At 41.9% G+C, this 25,116-nt stretch overlaps 1 protein-coding gene across 1 annotated transcript in view; it reads right to left on the minus strand.

Moving 5' to 3' along the window:
• The window catches only part of LOC132590521 (protein furry homolog), a gene marked incomplete at its 5' end in the record, with an annotated part of 117,346 nt that overhangs the window by 34,571 nt on the left and 57,659 nt on the right, over window positions 1-25,116 (minus strand). The window contains 11 exons of the mRNA XM_060263432.1: window positions 2,842-2,916; window positions 3,039-3,200; window positions 5,369-5,548; window positions 6,679-6,819; window positions 8,250-8,420; window positions 8,507-8,604; window positions 9,585-10,186; window positions 13,489-13,583; window positions 15,808-15,995; window positions 17,395-17,516; window positions 20,608-20,806. Coding sequence (XP_060119415.1) covers window positions 2,842-2,916; window positions 3,039-3,200; window positions 5,369-5,548; window positions 6,679-6,819; window positions 8,250-8,420; window positions 8,507-8,604; window positions 9,585-10,186; window positions 13,489-13,583; window positions 15,808-15,995; window positions 17,395-17,516; window positions 20,608-20,806 — 2,033 coding nt within the window. The remainder of the gene's footprint in view (window positions 1-2,841; window positions 2,917-3,038; window positions 3,201-5,368; window positions 5,549-6,678; window positions 6,820-8,249; window positions 8,421-8,506; window positions 8,605-9,584; window positions 10,187-13,488; window positions 13,584-15,807; window positions 15,996-17,394; window positions 17,517-20,607; window positions 20,807-25,116) is intronic.

The following is a 25,116-nucleotide window of genomic DNA, read 5'->3' on the forward strand; positions in this document are numbered from 1 at the left end:
CGTGATGTGCCCAGTGCGATGATATCACCTGGAAGCGACGTCATCATTTTACCTTTGGGTAAAAACTCTATGGTACCATAGAGTTTTTACCTGAATCCTAGAGCATTCCTGGTGCAACATGCCCAGCATGATGACATCACTTCAGGGTGACATCATTGTGCCATACACGCTCTGTGCATGCAAGAATTATTCCCCTGCCAAAGCCAAGGCAAGACTTGGTAAACCTATGTTTCAAGCTAATGAGAGTTTCCTAAGCTATTTACAGTTACTTAAATTTTTAGGTTGACTAAATTTACAGTTACTTAAATTTTTAGCTCTTGTTCCAGTGTTTCCCCAAACACTCCAGTATACTTTGAGAATTCTCTGACTTTGGTTCCCAGAAGGCTGGTACACTCTTTCCAGTTCCCAACCCCCTTCTCTTGAAACATCAGTACTTGTCTTGAGTTTTTAAACTGATTCTTAAGGTCTCTAAAGACAGTTTCTAACTAAACCAGAGCAGGGATTTCTGCAGTCTTCAGAACTCCCTGTTTAATCTGGATAGAGAAATTCCTTCTCTCTCTTGAAGATCTATCCCTTTTCTTGGTCCAAATGACAGCCTCCATCTAACTACCTACTCATCCTTGCCAACTTTCCTCAGTTCTCCTGTCTGCTCTCTGTCAGGGCTGAATTCTGAATGAAAATCTCTTCCTCAGAATTCAGCTCTAACGTCTCTCTGCTCAGTTGATGCTAATTCGTCAGATTGCATGGAGCAGCCTATCACCCAAGGCTCTATTGTTTCTGTAAAAGTCCCTCCCCAAAGGAAACTGTGAATTGCAGCTGGGACACATTACAGATCAGTTGGTGGCAAAGAAAACAGGAGTAGAGCCTGAAATCTCATGCTACCTCAAAAGGGAGGTGTCATATTTTTCTGTATAGTTGCAGAATGATACTTGCAGAAACCTCTTCCGCTTTTTTTACCTGGTCCTGTTAATCAGATTTCACTATCTGCAAAGGGGTCAGGACTACAGAATATATAGCTACACAGAAGATAAACTAATAATGTCCTGATTGGTAAAAACAAGCCTTTAGTGTTCATAGCAAAAGGTATTAAGTGACTGTTGGATGCTTTTCAGGGTATAATTTAGAAAAAAAAATCTTCTGAAAACTGAGCTTTTAAACCAGTTTCTCATTCAATTCAAACAATGGCTCAGGGTGAGGCCTAGAAAAAATAGAAGTTTCTTTCTCTGAAACATAGCTCAAACTGCTTGTAACTTTAAAGACTTAGATAAGGGGGATGAAAGATAACCTAGATGCTGATCACACCAATAGACCTGGCCGCTTCAAGAATTTAGAAGGGTGCATACCATCTCATTAGCACCTGAACACATGGGTGGGAGAAGGTGTTCGTTCAATTGAAGCCAACGAAGATGCAGGGTGTTTGGGTTAACTGGCAAACTCATCTGATTGGTCAGATCACCTAATTAGCAACAGACCTGATGGTTGTGACATCATTTGCTTTACATTTGATTGATTGATTAGAATGAGGCCAACACAGCTTGTTGGGTAAAAAGGGAAGATTTTTCATTATAATTTCACCTTGTGTCTGAATTACATCTGACTTTGGGACACTTCTTAGTTTAGACTTACTGCTTTGTTATTTTTAATTTCACTGTTCACTGCGCTTGTATTAATTCTGCACAATTTTAAAATAAACTACATATGAGACCTTGTCTGGCCAGGCCATGTGTGTCATGAAACGTAATGTCAGATAGCAGAGATGTAAACTTTATAAAGGGCATAAACACAAAGTTTAAAAAAAAAAAATCCTTAAAAAAAAACATGCTTCAAACATTAGCACTCTTCCAATATTTTATGTTGCAGTCTCTGATAACTGACACCACTTGCTCTGAATTATTGCATCAAAATCTGGAGATAATGTCTGTGCTGTATCAATTAGTATGCTGCTCAGGTTTGTATCTATAAGTTGCAAACTGACTTCTGATTTATCGCTATTCATTACAGAAATGTCATGGTCAATGCACTGGGCCCTAGGACCCAGGGGAAAACATGAAATGCCTGGGCATTGTGAGCTTTTGTACATAAACTGCTTACTATGCTGGTCAGGAACTATGCTTTCCTACTGAGAAAGATTGGATCAGGAGGGCATGAATACAGTGAAAAGGAGAAGGGAACTCAGTTGCACCCAGGAAAGCCCAGCTTAACCAGAGAAAGGGAGAGGGAGAAGGGGAGGTAGGGAGAGAGGGAGAGAGAGAGAGAGAGAGAGAGAGAGAGAGAGAGAGAGAGGCAAGGCAAAAAGCTCTTACTTACCTGGAACAAAACTGTGTTGGTCTTAAAGGTGCTTTAAGGCAACAGAGGAAAGCAGTGTCTCCCTCTTTCCCAAGGGAGAGGGAGGGAGGAGCCTCAGCCAATGGAGGAGCTTGGCTCTGTAGCTCTGCTGTGTGATTGAGAGAACCTGGCACAGCTTGAGCTTTGATTGGGGAAGAGGGGGGGGGGAAGAGGGAAAGAGTGAGGAGGCTGCTTTGCTTGGCTGTCTCAATCCCATGGAGAAAAAAAAAGGCGACAACAGAAGCAGGAGAGAGGGAGAAGGAAGCAGACCATGGAGGGCCACATAGAAACTCTTTGGGGTCCGTATCAGGCCAATGGGTTGGATATTTGACATTCCATTTGAATTTGAAATGGTAGTGCATTATTTCTACAGGATTTTCTATTACCTGTATTTTGGCCATGAAACATAAAACACTGCTAATTACAGAAGAGTTTACCATCTCAGGCAAATGGAAGATATTAGAACTGGCATTTAAATTAATTATTCAAAACTGCTATAAGAAGCATGATACTTACTGAAGGGTTTTTGCTGAGGCCAACTTCCTGACCACAAAGAGTAAGGACATGGACCAACTTTTCTTTTGTCCTTTTCTTTAAAAATAAAAAGGAAGAGAAATTTTAAGCAATGACCTATATATAACAAAGCATTTAAGATGGCTGTCTACTATTTTTAAGAATAAGGCTCCATTCCAGCAACAAAGAGGGAGTTTTACCTGAGGATACTGAGGTCTCTTCCAGCTAACAGGAACAAGGACATTAGAGTTAGACCCAGAAGAGGTTGAAGAGGTACTACGTGTGACAGGCATTATTCTCGATTTTCCATCCCGACCTGAAGATCCCTGCAGTTCATCGTATCGTCGCCCAATAATTGGAGTCTTAAAAGAAAAACAACAACTGAAACAGAATATTGAGCCATTTAAAGTATTTCTCATAAATTGTTTCAGTAAAGTTTTGCAACCATATTGTAATTTCTCCCTTGGCTGAGGGAACAAGGCCACCAGAAAGTCTTGGTTGAACTGAGATTTGACAGCCTATAAGCAGATCTACTCAGAATCGTAGTCAAGTCTATACAGTGGGGCTTATTCCCAGATAGGGCTTTTTTGTAGAAAAAAGCCAGCAGGAACTAATTTGCATATCAGGGCACACCCCCTTATGTCACCATTGTTTTGCAAAGCGGTTTGTTTTTGTTTTTTTAAGAAAAAGTTCTGCAGAAACTTATTTGCCTATTAGGACACACCAAGCCAGCTGGAACTGCTAAAAAAAAAGCCCTGTTCGCAGGAAAGGATTCTTAGAATTGCACTGTAAATTCTCGTAGCCACTACCTGCATCAGAGAGGGAATTCAACACTGTTTTTTAATGACTAAGTCACACTATATTGAAAAGTATGGCTAATAGTTCAGGTTTATGGAAAAAATTAACAATATAACTATTTTACTTCCTTTTATTTTCCAAAAAATGTTACTTATTCCTTCCCTTCTATCCAAGAATCAACATATTTGTTATACTTGGACATTTTTACAATACTAGGACTGAAAAAGGAAACACTAAGATTGATATAACTACATTAACTGATACATGATAGGCTGTTCCCCCCCATCCCCCAGAAAGGCTGCCAAAAGGAGAAGACTAAGGAGACAATATTCTTGGGTCCCGGGTCACCCTGAGGGCCCATGGACTTGAGCAAGTGATGCTATTTGCTCTCACATGATGTTTGGGTTGGGTTTGGATGCTATGAGGAGGACCCAAAGGAAATCTTTGTCTGGAGCCCTGTGGGGTATTCTCGAAAGCCCTGATTGTTAGGGTTGCCAGTCCCCAGGTGGGAGCAGGGGATCCCCCAGTTTGGAAGCCTTCCCCCCGCTTCAGGGTCATCAGAAAGCAGGGGGAGGGGAGGGAAGTGTCTGGTGGGCACTCCATTATTTCCTGTGGAGAACAATTCCCATAGGAAATAATGGAAAATTTATCTGCAGCTATCTGGGGCTCAGGGGGGCTGTTTTTTTAGATAGAGACACCAAATTTTCAATATATCATCCAGCGCCTCTCCCCAAAATACCCCTCAAGTTTCAAAAGGATTGGAACAAGGGGTCCAGTTCTATGAGCTCCCAAAGGTGATCCTATCCTTCATTTCCAATGGAGGGAAGAAGAAGAAGAAGATATTGGATTTATATCCCACCCTCCACTCCGAAGAATCTCAGAGCGGCTCACAATCTCCTTTACCTTCCTCCCCCACAACAGACACCCTGTGAGGTGGGTGGGGCTGAGAGGGCTCTCACAGCAGCTGCCCTTTCAAGGACAACCTCTGCCAGAGCTATGGCTGACCCAAGGCCATGCTAGGAGGTGCAAGTGGAGGAGTGGGGAATCAAACCCGGTTCTCCCAGATAAGAGTCCGCACACTTAACCACTACACCAAACTGGCTCTCATTTAAAAGGTGTGCATTTAAAAGGTGTGCAGTCCCTTTAAATGTGATGGCCAGAATGCCCTTTGGCGTTCAGTTATTTATTTATTTTATTTGAGATTTATATCCTGCCCTTCCCACCAGGTGGCTCAGGACGGCTTGTTACAACCTTGCTCCTGGCTCCACCCCCAGTGTCTCCTGGCTGCACCCCCAAAGTCCCCAGATATTTCTTGAAGTGGACTTGGTAACCCTATCTGAGGTCTTGACACTGCAGTGTGGTTATTTGCTTGCTGGTTTGTAGACCCAGAGCATCTTATAAGTACTGTACTAGGAACAAATGGAGCTAGAGAATAAGGCGTATTATGAGAAACTATTATTTCTTTTCGAGGTTTATTTCTACTTATCTTTCAGAGTCATCAGCCTTGATTGATCCTTTCTAACTAGAAATCAGAAAACCTGGGACCTTCTGCATACAGAGCACAACCCCCTGAGTTGTGGTGTGATTCTACCTGCCACACTAGGTACAAAGGATGCAATACCTCTTCCATCCTACTGGTTTTTGGGAGAGTGCATAGAGATGTTCTACTGATAGAAAATTTTGTGGGAGCTTCCATAGAAACACACATGTTCATTGTGAAAAAATGCAGTACCTCAGAAATATCAAAATGGAATTCTAAAGTTTTCCCAGGCAGTTCCTTGGATGCATTATTCCATACACGATGTATTTCTATCTTTGAAAGCTCACTGTGCTGGCAGGAGGGCAAAACCAGGCTTGCAGAGCGGGACACCACCAACTTTAGTATATTTAGGGCTTCTCGCCAATGAGCACTCTGGAAACAAAAGTTGAGAAAAAATGCACCAAGTTATACATGAGTGGACATTAATTCTGTAATATGATTTAAATACTACCTAAAAAAATGATATACTAATACATATAATTATAATATGCTTGGGGGCCCATTACAGTACTTGTTTGAAATGTAATATGCGTTTGACAAAATAGATATAAGCATATATATACACGTAGAGATCACACTGAGAATTAAATTGGAACAGTACTGCAGTACATTATTAACCTTCCGGAGCATGCATTATTCTCCAGCTCAGTAAAGAAGAGTGAAACCACATTGCATTTCCTTTCTGTAATATTGCTATTTGACACAGAACTTGGCATCCTGACACTCGCTTTTGATTTCTAACATTCATTGTATGGGGGGGGTGTGTGCGAAAATATGGGCAATATTTGGCGAAGAACCTGAGATTTGTTTTGGTGATGTTTTTTTTTCTTGTAGAACATTGTTGTTCACAGAATTCATGAAGAGCCTGTAATGCTTCAAATATGCTTGGATTTCTTACATATTATGAGTTCTTTTCTGTATCCTTCTTGCTATGTATCATTCTGATGGCACAGTGGTTGAATAAGACTCAGAGAATGTCAAGGGATAGCACTCAATGGATGGCTTTGGAGTCTAACATTTTCGGGTTTCCTTTCCCATAGTCCCACTCACCTCTGCTACCTCTTCTTTGCAGAAAAATTCTTCAGGTATTTGAAAACTTGCATCTTGGAAGTGTCATAAATCATGAACACTAAGTAAATGTATGAACATGTGCTAGAATCCCATAACGATTCTAACTGTAGACTTTGGACTTAAGAACGAAAGAAGAACACTGCTGGATCAGCCCACTGATCTACTCTAGCAAACTGTTTCAAAGCAACCAGTCAGTTGCCCTGGAAAGCCAGCACACAGAGACCAAGGCTTTCTGCTAATGCTCCTAACCCTGGCATTGAGAAGTATTTGGACTTAATTCCATCCCTGATTATACAATAATCATGTAAACATATTCTGTATAAGCCAAACAATATCATCAAGATATTAGGCAAAGAAAAAAAAAAAGACTATTCCTAATAATTTAGGCAAATATTTAACATTTTAGTCACATCTTTGCATACAAAATTTACCTGCACATATTTTTCAATGGTCTTTAGCACTTCCATGTTAAACTGTTTTACTGGAATGTTTGACAGGTCCATATAACTAAGAAGACTGTAGATTATCTGCAGAAGTGACTGCTGCATGGTGGGAAGCCCCTTTTCCAGAAGCTGTTCGGAAAAATATATATATATATTTAAAAAGTGAGTTCAAAATCCTTTTCAAATAAAAAGACACTATAACCATGAATACTGTGACCTAACTAGCCTGTTCACATCAGAACTCGGAAACTAAGCAGGGTTGGCCCTGGTTAGTAGTTGGATGGCAAGGCACAAAGGAAACAAATATATCTGCTGTTACAAAGGGAAATGTGCTTACAGTTTATATACATTGTATGGCATTACAGTTTATATATTAAAAGTTCAAGGAGATTTTCAGAAGTTTTGATGGATCTGTTTTTGGTTCCCCTATTTTGAAGTGAAGATGAGGTAACTGCAACAGCTAGCTCCACCTCCTGTGGTTGCAGTTTTGTGCCCACCATGCTATGTCAGAATTCCAAAGCCCACAAGCTTAAAAGGGTTGAGGGCCCCTGGATTAGAGTCCATAGCACACAACAGTTAGAAATTCTGCTGATGGAAGATGTGATATGGAATTCAGTGAGCATAGCATTCACTAGCTGTGGTCTGAAAATAATTTAACAAGATACTGATGAAAAAACTTGGCAGGGAACTAGCATGAAACAACAAGGTGATATAATAAGATAGAACAACAGACTATGCAGACTGAGATGCTTTTTTCACTGAGGGCTCTTCCATATAAATTATCCTAGCGACAGAAACCTATGTGAGCAGTTCCCAGAGGTAGTGCTCCCCTCACTTCCCCAGCATAATACAAGGCAAGTTCATACTTCTCTTGGCAGAGTGATGTATATTTGGTTTAGAGATGTCAGCAGATAATAGTAACATGCAAACTGTTAACAAATGGAAAAAACTCTGGATAATAGAGACTCAAACAGGTAACTATTTTCAACTGAGGAATTTAATTTATCATAAAGCCTTAGGAGACATGTTCTTAGTCAGGGCTGGTGCCAGGCTTTTTGGTGCCCTAGGCGAGGCTACATACTGGCACCCCCTCCCCTTCAGCCGCTGCTTAAAGACTACCAGTGAGGGGGAGCTCATCCCCTCCTCTCACTAGGTAGCTGCTGATTCCACTCTGTAAAAAGTAACTGTAAAAAGGGGTTTTCCTAATATCCAGCCAGTATCTTCCTCCTTAATTTAAGCTCATTCTTGCAAGTCCTCTCCTCTGCTGCCAATAGATCTCCTTGGAATACCAGCAGTCAGGAGGTGGGGCAGGTTTTACTTTGTCCTAATTGGTACTACACTCACTTCAGACTCATTATATGAACCACACTTCCTGATTCCAGTCTGACACAATTTTTCACATATATTTATTTTTACTTTCTCAAACAAAGTCACTGCTAATTTCCAGTTGAGGCCGGGACAATGAGAGAAAATATTTATATAATGCCGGCCCAAGACTATCATATTGAACTTAGTACTTCAGAAAACTAGTTCAAAGACAATTAAAAGTAAAAACATACCTCAGCCAAATACGTAATCATATTTAGAGTAATGTCAGCAAATGCTTCATGAAGGTAACGGCAAACAACGTTGACCCATGTTGCGCAATCTCTTGTATAGCTGTGTGTTTTATAAAGGGTCATGACATGTGCAAGGTTTGACAGCTTTGGGTTCTTTTCTTCTAAACAAACCTAATATATGAAAATCAAACTATGTTAAGAACAAGCCGAAAGTAATTTTGAGGCTTAATAATATTTGCTATTAAAAACAAATATACCTGAGCGATCCGCTCTGCTATTTCCTTGCAGAACTGATTAGGACTGTCAAAATGCTGAATTAAATGAGGCAGAAGGCATAAGACATTCAACGGGAATCCTGGTGTTTAAAAAAGTGAAAGTTCAAGAAAGCATGAATATTACAGATTTTATCTTGTATGTTGTTGTTAAATAAAGGAATTTCAAAATTAACAAAATGCACACAACACACAAGCAACTGATCATTAGTTTATATATGGTTCCCTTTTCCATTCCCAGGACAGTAAGAAAATGTTTATCATATGCACAAAATGTAACTAAATAACGTATTTTAATAGAAGATTTAATACTGAATGTAGACAAATGAATAGATTTAAAATGAAAGCATGTTATCTGGCATTCATGAACAACAGAGGTTGTTGGTTAATCAAATGTTCTGGATACCCAAGTTTATTGCTCTGCCCCACCCCTTACTCAGAGGAAACTGAAGTGACCCAACCCCATCCCACTGGAATACCCTGACAAAAGCTCCCATGCCTGATGGAATGCTACCCTTTCACTTGAGCTACTCCTACCAGCAGGCCAGGCAGACAACAGGGCCAGCTGCTCAGAAGCCCTCTAGAACTGGATCCCAACAGCTGCAAAAAAAAGCTGAAGGGGAAGAAGACACCTGACAATGACATCAGCTCACAGCACCAGCTGTCAGAAGCAACAATTGGTCAGTTGAAGAGGTGGAAATGGGGCTTTTGTGCCAGAAGACATAAGGGTATGATTGCTGTGAAGGAGGGGAGCTTACTTTCTTGGTAACTGCCTGTTAACTGAGCATTCTGAATAATCAAGTGCCAAATGAACATACATGAATACATGAAAATGCCTTATAGTGACTCAGATCCTTGGTCCATCAAAGTTAGTACTGTCTACTCAGGTAGAGATCTTTCACATCACCTACTACCAGATCTTTTAACTGGAGATTCTGGGGATGGAACCTTCTGCATGCCAAGCAGATGCTCTACAACAATCACAGCCCACTGCTTAATAACAAAGCCAATAACAAAGCTTTTATTGAACAGTATATTTAAAGATATATGCATATAAAACTACCTATTGCTTGGGAAGAATCCACCATAGAGACTCGAGATACTGGGGTCAACAAGCTGAAGAGCTGTAGGGTGAGGTCAGTGGTGGTCAAGGAAGTGAAGCCTTTAAGCAGCAGCTGCTGGAGGCCTGAGAAGTCTGTCCATTTCAGCTGTCCTTGTAGCTTTTCTAATTTATCTCTGTTTTCCACTTTATCCAGCGGTAAATGAACAAGCAGCTTATTCAGCAACCTCAGTGCCATTAGATATTCAAATTCAAAATCAGATTCCATTAAAGCCACAGCGACCCAAAAGATGGTGGCTAACAGGTTGGTTGGGTTGTTAATATTGTTGGGATCTGTGAGGCTATCTTTTAAAGAAGAGGAGCTTCTAGTTTTGGAAGAGAGACCCTGCTGGGTACAGGCTTGTATCCTGTCTAAGGTTGCACTGCGAGGGGGATCAGAAGATCGGTCCACATCACCAAATTTCTTTGGCACAGAGAAGCTCCTTTGGTGCCTACTACGTTCTGTAGTATTGCCACTTGCTGCCCCGGGATTGACATTAAGCTGGCCTGTGCTCTTCCGACTGGCAGTCAGTTTTGAGCTTGATGTTAAATCTGGAGAAGATGACCTGAGAAATGTAAAAATAAATAAAAATGAATCTGTAATAGCAAGCAAAGCTCCAATGAGTGAGTAAAGAAGTAAAAATTGATTGACAGGTCACAGAAAATGAAGTTTTACACTTCCACATTTTTTCTATGTACTGGATGACATTAGAATTCTATCAGTCTTATGTGGAACACAGTGCTTCACAAGGCCAAATGCCCTAGTTACATCAATACTGTGGAGTCCCACTGCAAATACAAAGCATTTCCCAACAGAGTCCATGGGAAGCACCTTCTATTCATACTTTGTAGGAGAATTACAATGCAATCTCAGCCATATTGGTCTGAAGCAACAGAGGCCAACAAAGCTTAATTCTGGGAATAGGCTTTCATGTGTATGTATACGTCTTCTTCTCAGAATTAAACTTTGTTGGTCTTAAAGGTGCCACTGCACTCAAATGTTGTTCAAGTGCAATCTTAAACAGAGCTACCCCTTTCCACTGGAGCTTAGAAAAGTCTAGATTTGTAGGAGCAAAGGACTACAATGATGAGTCTTTACAGGATCTGGGCCTTGCTACTTCTCAAAAGGAGGAAAGATGGCTCAGCTAAGAGCACTGCTTTTAATGACTGAACCTAGTTGCTCCTGGAAAAGAAACTGGTTACTTACTCTTGCTGTGAGACCAAGGTGAGTGTGGATCATTGTCTGCATGCTAGTGGACAATCCTGCCTTGGAACTGTGCTCCTGAATCTGAGAACCTGTTGCTTGGCCTTGGACTCTGCTAATTGGATTCACCCCTGACTGTACTTTCTGCTTGTGAGTGGGAACTTTTGGCTTGACCTTGAAATTTACTTTGGGCCTTGTACCCTTGGACAGACCACACTGCCTATCTGTGGCCAGGGCTGTGGGTTGAAGAGGTGGACCACACTGCCTATTTGGTAAGCAGAATAGGAGAAGAAGAAGATGATGATGAATTGGATTTATACCCAGCCCTACATTCTGAATCTCAGAGCTACTTACAATCTCCTTTACCTCCCCCTCCCCCCCCCACAACAGATACCCTGTGAGGTAGGTGGGGCTGAGAGAGCTCTCACAGACAGCTGTGTGAGAGCTATGGCTGACCCAAGGCCATTCCAGCAGCTGCAAGTAGAGAAGTGGGGAATCAAACCCAGTTCTCCCAGATAAGAGTCCGCACACTTAATCACTACACCAAACTGTCTGCAATATATGCTCTATATGGCTGAATTAAATGGGGGTTGGAGGAATCTTTGATAACAAAATCTTTGGAATCATCACTACAATATATTTAGAAATGGAGGGTGGGAGGGAATCTTCTCTAGTGAGAGGACCTGCCCCGGACAGGCAGGGGTGACTCACCTTGGCTGAGATGAACCTGACTGGCAGCTGCAGCAGCCGGGCCAGGAGGCATCCAGGACAGGCAGGGAAGGGCTGCAGACTTTAGGTTCAGTAATGAAGTTTGGCAGCCAGGTGGAGCCAGGCAGATAGTAAAGGCTTGCCTGGAAAAGGGAGCAACCTGGAAGTAGCTGCAGTTGAGACAGGGCTTCAGGGCACACCTGGTTGGGTGAAGGGGGAGAGGGAAGAAGCAAGCCAGGGAAGGGGATTGGCCTATTTAAAGAGGATCTGTGAAGTAGCCTTGCTCAGGCACTGTGGGTACTGAAAGGCAACCTCCTCCCCCCTCTGATGTCTTGCAGGCCTTCCACTGTAGGGGAGGTCATGGTGGAGAAAGGACAATGCAGCCTTGACCAGGGGGGCCTTGCACTTTCTAAGGGACTGGGCAACAGATTTGTAAACACAGATTATTTTAAAAAAACAGACAGCAGGTCTACATCCATATTGCTTCCAGCAGAATCACCTCCTTTACGGGCCTTTTATATGAAAAAAAATCTCTCATTCTGCTGTATGAATAAATAAGTAAAGCCGCTATGAAATACAACAGAAATGGTAAGCCAAAAAACCCGCAACTCCTTATTCCACTCAACACTGCAATCACCACTGTCTGAGAAAGGGTTGCCTACCCGTCCCCTTCACATATGTGCATTCTGTCCCCTCACCAATAGCAACAGCTTTATTTTTCTTTCCACAAAGTCAATAGCTCCAATCTTCTGATGTCAGGGACACAACTGTAGTGGAGAAAGAGACTTATGTCTCTTATGTACCTGTGATACCAAGGGAGGTTTTCTATGCCTTCTGCTGTGTCCCTAATACCAGCTGCTTCATTTTATTCTCATGAGATCCACTGACTTCAATAAGAAACAAATAAAATGGGAATCACAGCTTATTCATTGTAATTTGCTGGTATTTAGATAATTAAGTGCAATCAGGCCAACCCCCAATTTATCTCCCTCCCACTCACCTACCCAGCATTCACACTTTGGACAGAAGGACTGATGTAGACCAAGAGCATGTTACTGTGCCATCCTAAAGGAAGTCAAGTGCTTTCAGTCCACTGAAGTCAGACACCCCAGCTGTGACAGAAGAGGAAAAAGTGTGGACGGCCAAACTAAAGAACACCCAGCAATGAGCACCTACTATCATTTGATCTTAAATGCTGCAGCTTGTAACAGACACTGACGATTATTTGGCTCTGTAGGTGATTCTCATGGAGGAATCTTCCCTCACTTTTTCTGTGAGGACAGTTCCTCTGTGAGTGAAAGGAAATCTATGGAGTCAACTGATTAATTACAGATTTCTTGTGCTATTTCAGTTGGACTGGGATAATATGTAAACGTAGTGAACTTTGTGTGACTTTTGGGCAACATATGATAATCTATAAAATCATGGTCGCAGCTTTTCAGCAATCTGTACCATTAAAATTTATGCTTTCCTGGTCCAGTGAACTTTTCTACCCCACATGTTTGGATCCTACAGAAGATTTCTGAAGACAGAAGGGATTTCCATCTGCCGAGTATGACTCCCTTACCTCACTCTTCAGTCCAAAATGCCCAAAAATGCTGCTCCTGGGGGAGACCCAGAACAGTTTGAGGTGACAGAGGTTTGCCATGCAAGGGTGGAACTGGCCTGCCCATGCAAATCTTATGTTGAATTCAATCCTATGTTGCTTAGGTGATTTTTCTACTAACTTGGCTCCTTCCATTTGCAGACCACACTATTCTACATTCATTTCTGACATTATTACCATTGATGGTTAGTTTATTTATATAGTCTTAAAGTTTATTCTGTATATGTGGGTTGAGCGAAATTTGTTATGTCCCAGCCTTTTTGTGCAGCTTTAAAAGGAGGCAGAATTCTGGATTAATCTACTGAGGAACATTTTCCTGAATGAAGTTTTCATAGAAAGAAAAGTCTTACCGAGATAAAACTGTCAAAAGATCACTATTCTTCAGGCAATCATACAAATTATCCACGGTAGCCTCCAAAGTAAGAAGTGCCTCCATAACATAGCCCTGCAAGTGAATATAAATGCAATAAATTCAGGATAAATGTTCCATTCACACACAGGAGTAGGATTTCAGCCATAGTCAATAATATTAACCATCACATCTGACCTTTCACTCCAGTAGTGACTATTACCTCTGTAGCCTCCATTTAATTTGTTAATTGAGAATTTAATCGTGTGGCTTTTAGAATTACCTATGACACTGATAGGACACTTCTGCTAAAAGGCCAACATTCTAGATATTTTGTTGAATAGAAAAGCCAATTAATTTGTAGTGCAGAGTTATACCAATGAAATCAATTGCCTTCAAAGTAGGAAACTGTGCCCAGGATAGCATTGTCACTCTACCAGTAAGTTAGTAATGAATCACTTCTTATTCAAACAATCATGTTCTGCACAAATACTGATGCATATGATAACATTGTGGTGCTGGGTCATGATAGTTGTCCACTTCTGAATGGACACCAGCATTATGACTTTCTGTCAATCTAAAAAAGGAAGAAATTTCAGGATGTTGTTTGGTTTCAGAATTTGACTTTGATTCAGTTTGTTATAACTATCACCTAAGTTTTCAGAACATAAGAACCTGCTTGCTTGGGGATTTTTTTGTAGAAAAAGCCCAACAGGAACACCTCCTGACATCACCATTGTTCCACACAGATCATTTTCTACAAAAAAGCCCTGTGCGGAACAATGGTGATCTCAGGGGGTGTGGCCTAATATGCAAATGAGTTCCCAATGGGCTTTTTCTGCAAAAAGTCCCGAGCAAGCAGTTTTCCTACAAAAAAGCCCAGCAGAAACTTATTCGCATATTAGGCCACACCCCCAATGTGAATTGTGCCAGAACTGCATTCCTACTAAAAAAAAAGCTCTGGCCTTGCTGAATCAGACAAGAGCTACGCATTCTGCCATTCTGGAAGTTCACAGGGAAGCTAGTTGATGTAAACATATGGTCATATACAAAGTTATATAACGATATCATACTCAGTTTTATTTTCAAATTCTTTCATAACAACATGGAATTTAGCATTTACACTGCTGCAGCACAGTGAGACAGCTTCAGTGAGATTTCCAGCACAACCCCAAGATCTATTTCCAGGATATTCAGGATTTCCCTCCTCAATGTGCAGTCATTTTGCCTGAATCTTCCTTGTCATTTGACTGTTAAGACAGCAAGACTAGATAAATTTCATCACACAAACAGGAAAGGTGCAAGATGCAAGGTCCTGACTGCTCTGCTCTTCTCAGGCAGAGAGTGGTTTAAAAAAAAAAATTATCTCTCATTTCTCTACTACATTTTCCAAGACATTAGAATGGTACCACTTCTAATTGTTTGTTTGTTGCTTCCTAATGCTTAACTCTGCGTAAGTGAGCTGAATAGAGCAGATAACACAATATTGTTTGGGAGATTTCAGATCTGAACATCTGTACTGCTTTCAGAGTCACAGGTAATAGTAGCTACTGTCAGATAATATGGGACAACCTATCAATTCAATCTTGTGGGACTACAGTCATGCAGGGAGGGCAATCCAAGGTTATGTCTTCCTGACAGCTTCTGCACCATGAAATCCTTGTCTAGCATAGCCATGAGCATTTGGACTTCCCTCCTAGAGAGGTTCATCTGTCTCTCTCAATTGTTGTCTTCTGAAAGTGGGTGAAGATTTTTTTTTTCTGTTTTGTTTGAACACATGAAGCTGCCTTATACTGAATCAGACCATCCATCCATCCAGGTCAATGTTGTCTACTCAGACTGCCAGTGGCACTCCAAGGTCTCAGGAGGAGGTCTTTCACATCACCTCCTACCTAATCCTTTAAACTGGAGATGCTGGGGGAATTGAACCTGGGACCTTCTGAATGCGAAGCAGATGCTCTACCACTGAGCCATGACCCTACTCCATTTGGCATATCCCCAATAACTGTTGTTATTGACCCTCTTCCCTAGTTTTGTTATGTGTATTTATGTTTTAATTAAATTGTTTCAATATTTTATATTATTTTAAATGGTGTTCTAATGTTTACATTTTTTAGATGTTTTGATGTTGCCCCTTGGGAAACCCTATTTGGGTAGGAATGTGACACAGAAATGTCTAAAATAAATAAAACATAATGTATACATATTAATAAAAGCTCAATTGCTTTTGTGTCACAAGGACTAGGTAAACAGCAGTCAAAGCAAATGACAAAGGATTGCAAATCATTGTGAGGTCTACAGCACAGTTGCCTCTGCATACCTGAATCTCCTCTCCATGCTCTCCTATAACTTCCACTAATCTTGAAAGGAGATCTGACAACGCATGTGCGGAAAGTGGCTGCTTTAGAGCCCGGAATATCTGGAAAGAACGTCCAGCATAATGTCTGGAGGAACTGGAAAGAGCTGTTTGCAAAGCAATTTCACTAAGATGCTGTTCCAAATGAAAACCTAATCAGAGAGGGGGAAAACACTGTTAATGCTTTAATATACTGATAGAGAAATATTAATGTGGGATTAATTCACAATTGAAATTAGAAAGACTAGGCTGTCAGAGACTAAGATGGTCAAGAGTCTACATGAAGAGCTATGTGGTGATATCTACAGGAGAGGAGCTGGACCACATTATCACTATGGACAGTCAGAAACAAAATGCTAAGTGAAGACCTAGGGCGTTTTCGCACTGACCTTAATTGGCAGCGACGCCCCTCTTCACCACGCAGGATCTGCGCGGATTTCGCACCAATTGCCGCGGAGCACCCGGAAGAGCCGCAAAGTCCCGTGGCTTTTGCGGTGCAAATGGAAACCGCCAAAAACCAGTTTCCGTTTGCGCCGCAAAAGCCGCGGGACTTTGCGGCTCTTCCGGGTGCTCCGCGGCAATTGGTGCGAAATCCACGCAGATCCTGCGTGAAAAGGGGCGTCGCTGCCGATTAAGGTCAGTGCGAAAACGCCCCTAGAGTTATTTCTCCATTCCTCCTGGGGCTGCCAACCTCTGGGTGGTAGATGAAAATCTCCTGGGGTTACAACTGATCTCCAGGTGACAGAGCTCAGTTCACCTGAAGAAAATTGCCACCTTGGGAAGTGGATTCTGTGGCATTGAAGGCTCTCCCTTCCCCAAACCCCACCCTCCTCAGGCTCCACCCTAAAAATCTCCAGGCATTTCCCAACCCAGAGATGGCAACCCTAATTCCTAGTAAGGATTTAACTAGGTAAGATACAGAAAGTCTTACATTTTCTCATAAAGCTGGGGTGGTGGTGGTTAGAGTGAAGTTACAGCAATGGGATAGTGTGTTAATGCTTCCCTCTTTGATATTACCCTATAACAGCGGTGGGCAATGGTAGCTCTCCAGATGTTTTTTGCCTACAACTTCCATCAGCCCCAGCAATTGGCCATGCTGGCTGGGGCTGATGGGAGTTGTAGGCAAAAACATCTGGAGAGCTATCGTTGGCCACCCCTGCCCTATAAGGCTGGCCTTAAAGCTCTTCAGAACTGTTGATTACTTCCAGGAAAACAACAGGGGCAAGAGGACGCTGCTATTTTAACATTACAAAGACAGGGGTTACTAAAATCTGATTTATCAACTATTAACAGTGGTGACAGGGACAAAGATGATGTGCCTGATATCAAGAAAAATGAGAAAACCACTCAACAGCACTATGCCACATATACTTTGTCATTGTCAAATTAGCTATGTTTGTGATACTGCAGATAAGAAAATATTTGCTTTCATCAGCTAAAAACCTTAATGCACCTTTGTCAAGAAATTTTCTAAACTGACACAGTAAAATTACTTTTGATAGAGGTTTTTTCATTTCTAGTGATTCTTATTGAAAAAAAATTATTAAATACCTGACTTGGAATCTTTAAAGACAGATACAACATGACGCAAGAAATTGGTAAGTTGTTCTGCACTCTTGGTATTCTGGTTTTTGGGAGTGATATCTTCATGACACCAAAGTGGACCAAATGCCCTTAAAGGAACAAAGGGTACATATATTTATTTTAGTGCTAAAATTAAAATAGCTACTTTAAAAGCAGTTTAAATAAGGTGCAATTTCCCCAACTAAATAATGGATGAGGATTTGAAACAAATTGATTCAATCCCTTCAACTTTTCCAGTAGTAAATCAGCTAGAATCCACGCCAACAAGAAGTTACAACAGGTTTGGGTATTGTGTGTGCTTTCAGTCTCTGATGTGAAATATTTAAAAGAAAATATGCATTTCAAACAACACAATCAAATTCAAGCTTATGTTGAAAACAAGTTATTTTTAAAAGTTACATAGGTAATGCCATGTGGATGATCAGCTATTGTGGGGACAGTGGCAGCAGAACAAGATACAGTCAGGATGAAGGAGGAATACAATCTCTCTGCTAAGAAAACCAGCTGAATGGTGACGTGTTGCATCACAGTCATTTCATCTTCTGTCCTAGCTGTTTTTAGTCCTGGGGTCAGGGCAGTCATAGGAAAGCATCTTCCAGCCTGCCATGCTGTGGCTGATTGATCTGCTGCGTCCTTGTTGATGGGCTGGGCAAACACAATTCCTGCTCCCTCCACTCTAGACAAATGGTTGTTGTCATCAATAATGCCCCTCTCCCTGGCCCAGTTTCAATATCACCCCAGAAAAAGTTGCTGCAGGGTACTTTCTTGCTGTTGGAGGAAGGTATTTATGAACAATGTCTCTAACATTATCTCAGACATTCTACAAGCCAAATACAGGATAGAATACTTCATGAAAGTACGTATGTTAGGGGATCACAACCCTTTTAAAGCCTAAGGGTACCTTTGGAATTCTGACATAGCACAGTGGGCGCAGCCACAAAATGGTTTCTGCAGCTTGCCTTCAGCCACAGAGCTTTGTGCTGTGGTGGCAGCTGCTGCCAAAGCAACGTTTTTAAAAATCTGTGCAGCCAAACAAATCTCCAATGCAGTCAGAAGCCCAATTTGGCCCCACTCACTTCCTAAAAAAGGTTGGTGAGCACCAATGTTCCCTCTAAGCTGCAGAGTCTAGTGAGTGAAAATTCTACTTTGTGAGCTACTGGCATTAAAGTTGGGAGCCACTGCATAAATTATTGTGCTCTGAGGTCATCCTGCCTGAGCTAAGACAAAAATGTGTGAGCTGGAGGCTAAAAATCTGTGAGCTAGCTCACGCTAACTCAGCTTAGAGGGAACACTAGTGAGCATCATGGCACCCACGAGCACTATGCTGGGATCCCCTGGTATAAGTAAATATAGTAAATATCATTGAACTCAATCAAATACAATTGTGTAAGAATCATGGGCATGCTGTACAATGAACAGCAGCCCTGTGGTCATATTTCTTCTCCATCTCTAATGTCTATTACAACTTATCCTGCTGAGATTTGCCCTGCCCCTCACTCAATATTATTGGCAACTGCTGGTGGGGTGAGAATTTTATGGGAGATCTCAGTCCAGGGCTGCCATTTTCAGTAGCAGACCTCATTTCTCACAATGCTTAACTTAGCCTTAAGTCTCTGACTCTCTTCCTGGAAAGCTTCTTAAAGCAAAAGCTATCTGAGAAGCAGCTGTACCAAGCAAAGAACTCAAATGTAATACAGATAACACATTTAGGATGAAGAAATTTTTTTTGTGATTTTCATTTTCTAAATCTTATTTATTCTTTTAAAAGTAGACATTTCTGTCCATAATAAAAAGAGCATATCCAGCCTTCAATTTACCACTTATTGAAAGTGCTAATTCCAAAAGGTACCAGCAGGTAGATTACTACAGCTAAAGGACTTGGGGAGATATATATATTTTTGGATGTGTAATGTTACAATTAAATGCCACTAAAGACTTTTTAACAGGATGTCACATACGAGTAGAGATTCCCCTTAGGGGATATCCTTATTAAGCCAAGTGGACAATCTGACAACCCTTCTTACTCTTGGAAGTGTTTGAGTGGGGGAGATAATGGAAAACAACCTTGTCTCTTCAGCAGTAAGATCTCCTGAAGCAAATACAACAAACATCCAGCTGTAAATGCAGTTTTAATCTCTGCACACCATGTCTCTTGTTTGCCCATCCTCCCAGCCTAGTTCTTGGTTTGGGCTTTAAACTTATGAGCTTTTCCTGAATCATGGAACCAGCCTGCCTGATGTTTGCTGATCCTGAACCAATTAATTGGAACACAGATTCCAGATTTTTGAAGCTTGCTGTTCTTTGTTTCACCTTCCTCTCCAAGCGAATGCCTGGGAGGGTGGGCAGACTTGGTTCTTGTGGGGTGGAATGGGCTATGAGCCACCACGCTGCCCCTCGTGTGGCTGGACAGGGGAGGGGGGTGCCACCCCTCAGATTGCCCGGGCTGACGGCCTACCTGAACGCACAGGGCTGTTGTGCACAGGGGACTAAGGGAGGGGGGCTGCTGAAGTGGATGCATGCCCAGCGGCTTGCACTCTGAGTTCTGCGGCCCTCAGGAGAAGTGTTCCTTGCACATAGCAGGGGGTGGCAGCAGGGCACATAGCAGGCTCCGGGTGGTGGTGTCTTTTGGAATTGGTCTGGTCGCTCCCAGACACACATTCCAGCTGCTGTCTAGGACAGCGAGCTCCTACACTTGGGACTTCCTGCTTGTCAGCGCATGCCTCTGCCCGCTTGCCTGTCATTGGCAGAGTCTCTGACAGCAGGAGGGAGTGGGGGGATTGACAGCCTCTCAGGCGTGGGCTTTCCGCCCCCTTGCCAGTCATATGCAATGGGCTGGCCAATCCCATGGTCCCACAAGAGCCTGTGCCTCCCCCACCCCCGCCTCGGCAGTGGGCTAATAGCGTGCGCCTGGGCGGAATCACCAAGGCAACGGGTTCTCTCTCGCTCGTTGGGCTGCTCTTCTCCCTCCAAGCATGGCATGCCGTCTCCCCTTTGGGAGCCGATTGTGGCTGCCAACGCTACTTCTGCACTCGAGCGCAGCTACACAGCAGTTCTCTGGAATGGGCTGCCCAACTACATGCTTGCCTGATATCTGTGCTGCAACATAGGTTTCAAGTAATTTTTAAAAAAGACAGAATCTTTAACAAGATATGCAGCAGAGCTTGTTCTGCCTTTGATTACCTGGTGGTCAGAAATTCAATTAACTTGTTTCCCTTTTCATCTGTCTCCACAGCTGTGTCTATATCTTCTATCTCCTGGGTGATCTGTGGGAGATTTCCACTGCTCCCTCCAAGGCTGATGCTGGAGGAGGTAGAGCTAGAGCTGAGGCCGGAGTCTGGCACAGGAGAAGATTGATACTCCCTCAGAAAGTCAAAGCCACCTGGCAGCAAGAGAAAAGAAGGAGATAAATAGGGAATGTACCACACCTAGGTTTGCCAGCTGGTCTGGAAATAAATGTCGTGTCTGGTTTCTAGAAGCTTAATGGGATGGTATTTAGCAGTCAATGCCATGAAAATCTTCAGCTGCTCATTTCCACATTTTAAGTATTAAAGCAACAGGGTATTTTTCACACTTCAGACCAGCTGGCAACCCTAGCCACATCTGAGGTCAGAACTTCAGAAAGAAGAATATTTGTTTTCAGGGACTTCTTTGTTGCCTAGCCATGAAATGCTCAAGGTGGCTTTCAACAATAAAACAGATAAATACTAAGAACTGGTATAGAAAAACTAAAATCCATGGAATATGATTTTTCAGCTACTGCTGAAAGGTCTGCGAAGAAGGGTTCCATGAAACCCACGGGAGAAGGAAGTTTTCCTAGTTTAAAGCAACAACTAAAAAAGGCCCTTGAACAGCTCCGGTGCCCTTCAGTTCTTAGTAGCCTTAGCGCATGCATTGGAACATACAGGTAGAAGCAGCTGTTTGAGTACACTGGACAAAAGCTAGTAACACCTTTAAAGATCAAAACTAACCCTTTGTATTGCATACAGAAACAAAATGGATGTTAATGTATAATACAAGTTTGACATATTCACTTTGTCAAGCCCAGGTCAGCATTTGAGCTGAAGTTTTAACCTTCTTTAAATGCAGACACACATTTACTGTAGTTCAATCTGCAACTTTTAAACATTCCTTTTGAGAGCTTTTTATAAAAATCATGAAAGGCATCAGTCTTTGTTCTCACAGCATACCAGAGCAACTACTTCAATTCTGTTTAGGTATGACGATTAGATTTACTACACCACTGATTTTTTCAGAAGCATGTTTAAGAAACAGTTAACGGAGTAAAAACGATCACGTGCCAGCTTTTATCAAACAAAGTACTATTTCTTTCCAAAGGCAGCACTTATTTTTTTTTCTACATGCATCCTTATATCACATCATTGTATCAGTTTATTACACCTCGCTGCATGCTGGGACATTTATCATCTGTTTTTCTTTATACTATTTTTCTTTTTTAGGACAAAGAATCTCTGCAGTGATAAGTGACAGTAGAACTTCAGCAATGATGGGATGTAGGGCAGGGGCAGGCAATCCTTGGTGTGTGTGCTGACAGCAGTACACCAGACGATTTCAACTGGCACCCAGGGACAGATCTCTGCTCAAGCACTGTCAGCACTTCAGAAGCCAGTGATGCAGGACAAGGCAACAGGCAAGGGTTATGCTCATCATCACTTTCCAGACCTGCACATCCAGGGCTTTTGTTGTAGCAGGAGCTCCTTTGCATATTAGGCCACACCCTGTAAGCTCTTGGAGGCTTGGTTACATCAGGGGTGTGTGGCCTAATATGCAAAGGAGCTCCTGCTACAAAAAGCCCTGTGCACAACTATCCAGGCAAGTCCAGATCTCAGTCAAGTTCCTGAGATGCTGGCAGGCAGTGCTGCTGGGGCTTTGCTTATTTCAAGGCTGCTTGGATAGATGTGTAACCATCATCTCACCAGCCCCTTTTGTTTGCTGTCATACTAACACCTACACTGATAGATATTGGAGTTTTTTGGGGGGGTGCTCGGGCCAAAAAGGCTGTCTACCACCCCTGCTATAGATCATATATGCAAGTCCTAAGCATAGGGTTTATGCCTGAATTTTCATTAAAAACCCTATGTGCTGGAGGAGGGCTTGTGAGTACACAGCTTGTTCATATATATTGCTGCTACCTGTAAAAACACTTTCCAGAGCCACCTGTGAATCAGCCCATAGAATTCCAGTAAGAAAACAATATGAAAAGATCTACAATTCTACATCATTTAACTTTGCAAATTACAACTCCCAAAGGTCTCTAAAGAGGAAGTATATAATTCCCCCAAATAAATAAATTATAAAGCAACCAACCAATAAATATATATATATATATATATATACATGGTTATTTCACTATATATTTCACTACAACATTCAATCACAAGCTATGCCCAGTATTCATTGGCCCGGTGCAAAGGCAGTAAACAGTGAATACGTTTACCTTGCTTGGAGCAATGTTTCCCACTCCCCACCTAGTAGGAATGGCGGGCTATGATGATAATGATAATGGACATTGGTCTGAACTGGATCTAATTGGATGGCAGTTGACTGCAGTTGGATTTAAGCACAAAGGATGGATGTCTGGCTGCTGTTTCTTGACATCACTAAAGGCACAGCCAACCCCGTCAGAAGAACTGGAATCTCCACCTAGATACCTGGTAGTTCCATCTACTGAGGAAAGCCAGTTTCCATCAAAAGTTTCTCCCTTTCATACTTCAGCCCAAAGTTTACTTTCCCCCAAATAGCTCAACCCATTATACTGTTGTGTACTACCTTACACAAAGGTCTGCACCCTACTTACATAAGTTGCCTTCCTTCCCTGCGATGGATATTAATGTGTCACAAATCAATCATCCAGTTGCTAACATTTATTTTTATCTGCCCTTCCCCAGAATAGTTCCAAATATGTTGATGTTTTTCCAGGAGTGTGAAGCTCAGAACCAAATATTCTAGATTTGGTGTGACAAGAGCTACATTCAGAGCAGCTCTGCGTCACAGAAGAAAACTGCACAAGCGATATTTTTGGTCCTACCTTGCATATTTTCTCCCTAGTTTATTATCTCATTCCATCATTTGTAGACAGCATTATCTCAAAAATATGCAATTAGGTCTAGCCTTAGGCATCTTGGTATTTTTGGCCAAATATTTCCGGAAGACAAACATTTGTGGAAGATTTAACTATCAGTGGCAAAGCTAGTGCTCAAGCTAAAGCAGCACTAAGCAAGCAGCCATGAAGTGGGGGAGTCACTTTTTCAAAATGCAAACTGACATAGCTCTATGCAGGGCTATTTTTGTAGGAAAAGCCCAGCAGGAACTCATTTGCGTCTTAGGCCACACCTCCCTGATGCCAAGCCAGCCAGAACTGAGTTCCTGCTCAAACAAACCCCTGGCTCTATGCTGTATAAAAATCACATAGCTCTTAGGACAAAACCATCCAGGTCCATCGGGCTGCATTACTTAATGGAAAAGCAACCCCTACATGGCTGCACGTAGGGGTCTAAATTGTAAACATAAGCTAGCAATTCAGAAATTGTGACACACATTACTTCTTACTGCCCACACTGTAAAACAAAAGTTGTAAAAATTAAGAAAAAAATCATGTTTATTTTCACGTACATCCAGTATATCAAAATATAGTATTTTTGCACAAAGCTCTTCTTTAGTAGGCTCCCTTCAGTTGTGATCACACACATTAAATAATGCACTTTCAATCCACTTTTTATGCACTTTCCAACTGGATTTTGATCACAGCCTTCCAGTATTATCCTTTAGTTCAACTGGATTTTTAATGAAGGATTTCTTTATAAAACAAATAAAGGATGTTCTAGTACAATAACTCTGGCAGGCTTTACTGATTTTGAACATTTGTGAAACTTTTAACAAGGCTCATTAAAATAAAAAGTGAAGAGATTTTCCTGGATACACTGAGGTTTTTAAAGTTTGTTATAAAGGAATTATAAGAAAAGAGGCACTTATATATTTCTTATTATGCGAAAAGAGGCACTGATCTTTTAATATACTACATTCTTGTCAAACATTTTTTAAAATATAACTATGTAGAAAATAGAAAATTACAAATGGGAACCCACAAGACTCATGGGAGGGGGCCCACCTGCAGTATGGTCACCTTGATGGCCCTGGCTCCTGTTTCCTCCCCATCCAGGCAAATACAAAGGGGAGGGAGAATAATATTTGCCAGCCCTCCCCACCACTCTGCATACCCCCTCCTCCCTGAAGTTCTGTGCACCCACCTGTCCACCCTCCTCCTCACTGCTCTGCCTACCTGCTTCCCATCACTGCCCACCTCCTTAATGCCATTTGTCTGTTTTCCTTCCTTTGCTCTGTAGGGAACAATGGCAGGGGGGGGGCAGTGGTCCCTTACTCAGCTGTAGAGCTGCAGTCTATCTGGCTAGGTGGTGGCAGCTCCCGTTCCTCCTCAGTCTCTCACACAGTGCAATTTGGGTGGATACTGCCGGAGCAACACTCTTCTGTTTGGAGGAATTTTCCCCCGTCATTTTTAAAAGCTTTTCATATTTTTCTGCAAAGCTGGGGATTCTCCTAGGTTTATTTAAAAAAAAAAATCTCTGTTCACTCCACATAAACCCAATCCACAGATTTAAGTATTTGCAACAGGTGGGAAAATACTGAGAATTAGATACATTGATATCAGTTGCA

Source organism: Heteronotia binoei, unplaced genomic scaffold (assembly GCF_032191835.1).
Source record: "Heteronotia binoei isolate CCM8104 ecotype False Entrance Well unplaced genomic scaffold, APGP_CSIRO_Hbin_v1 ptg000122l, whole genome shotgun sequence".
In the NCBI taxonomy this organism is placed as follows: Eukaryota; Metazoa; Chordata; class Lepidosauria; order Squamata; family Gekkonidae; genus Heteronotia; species Heteronotia binoei.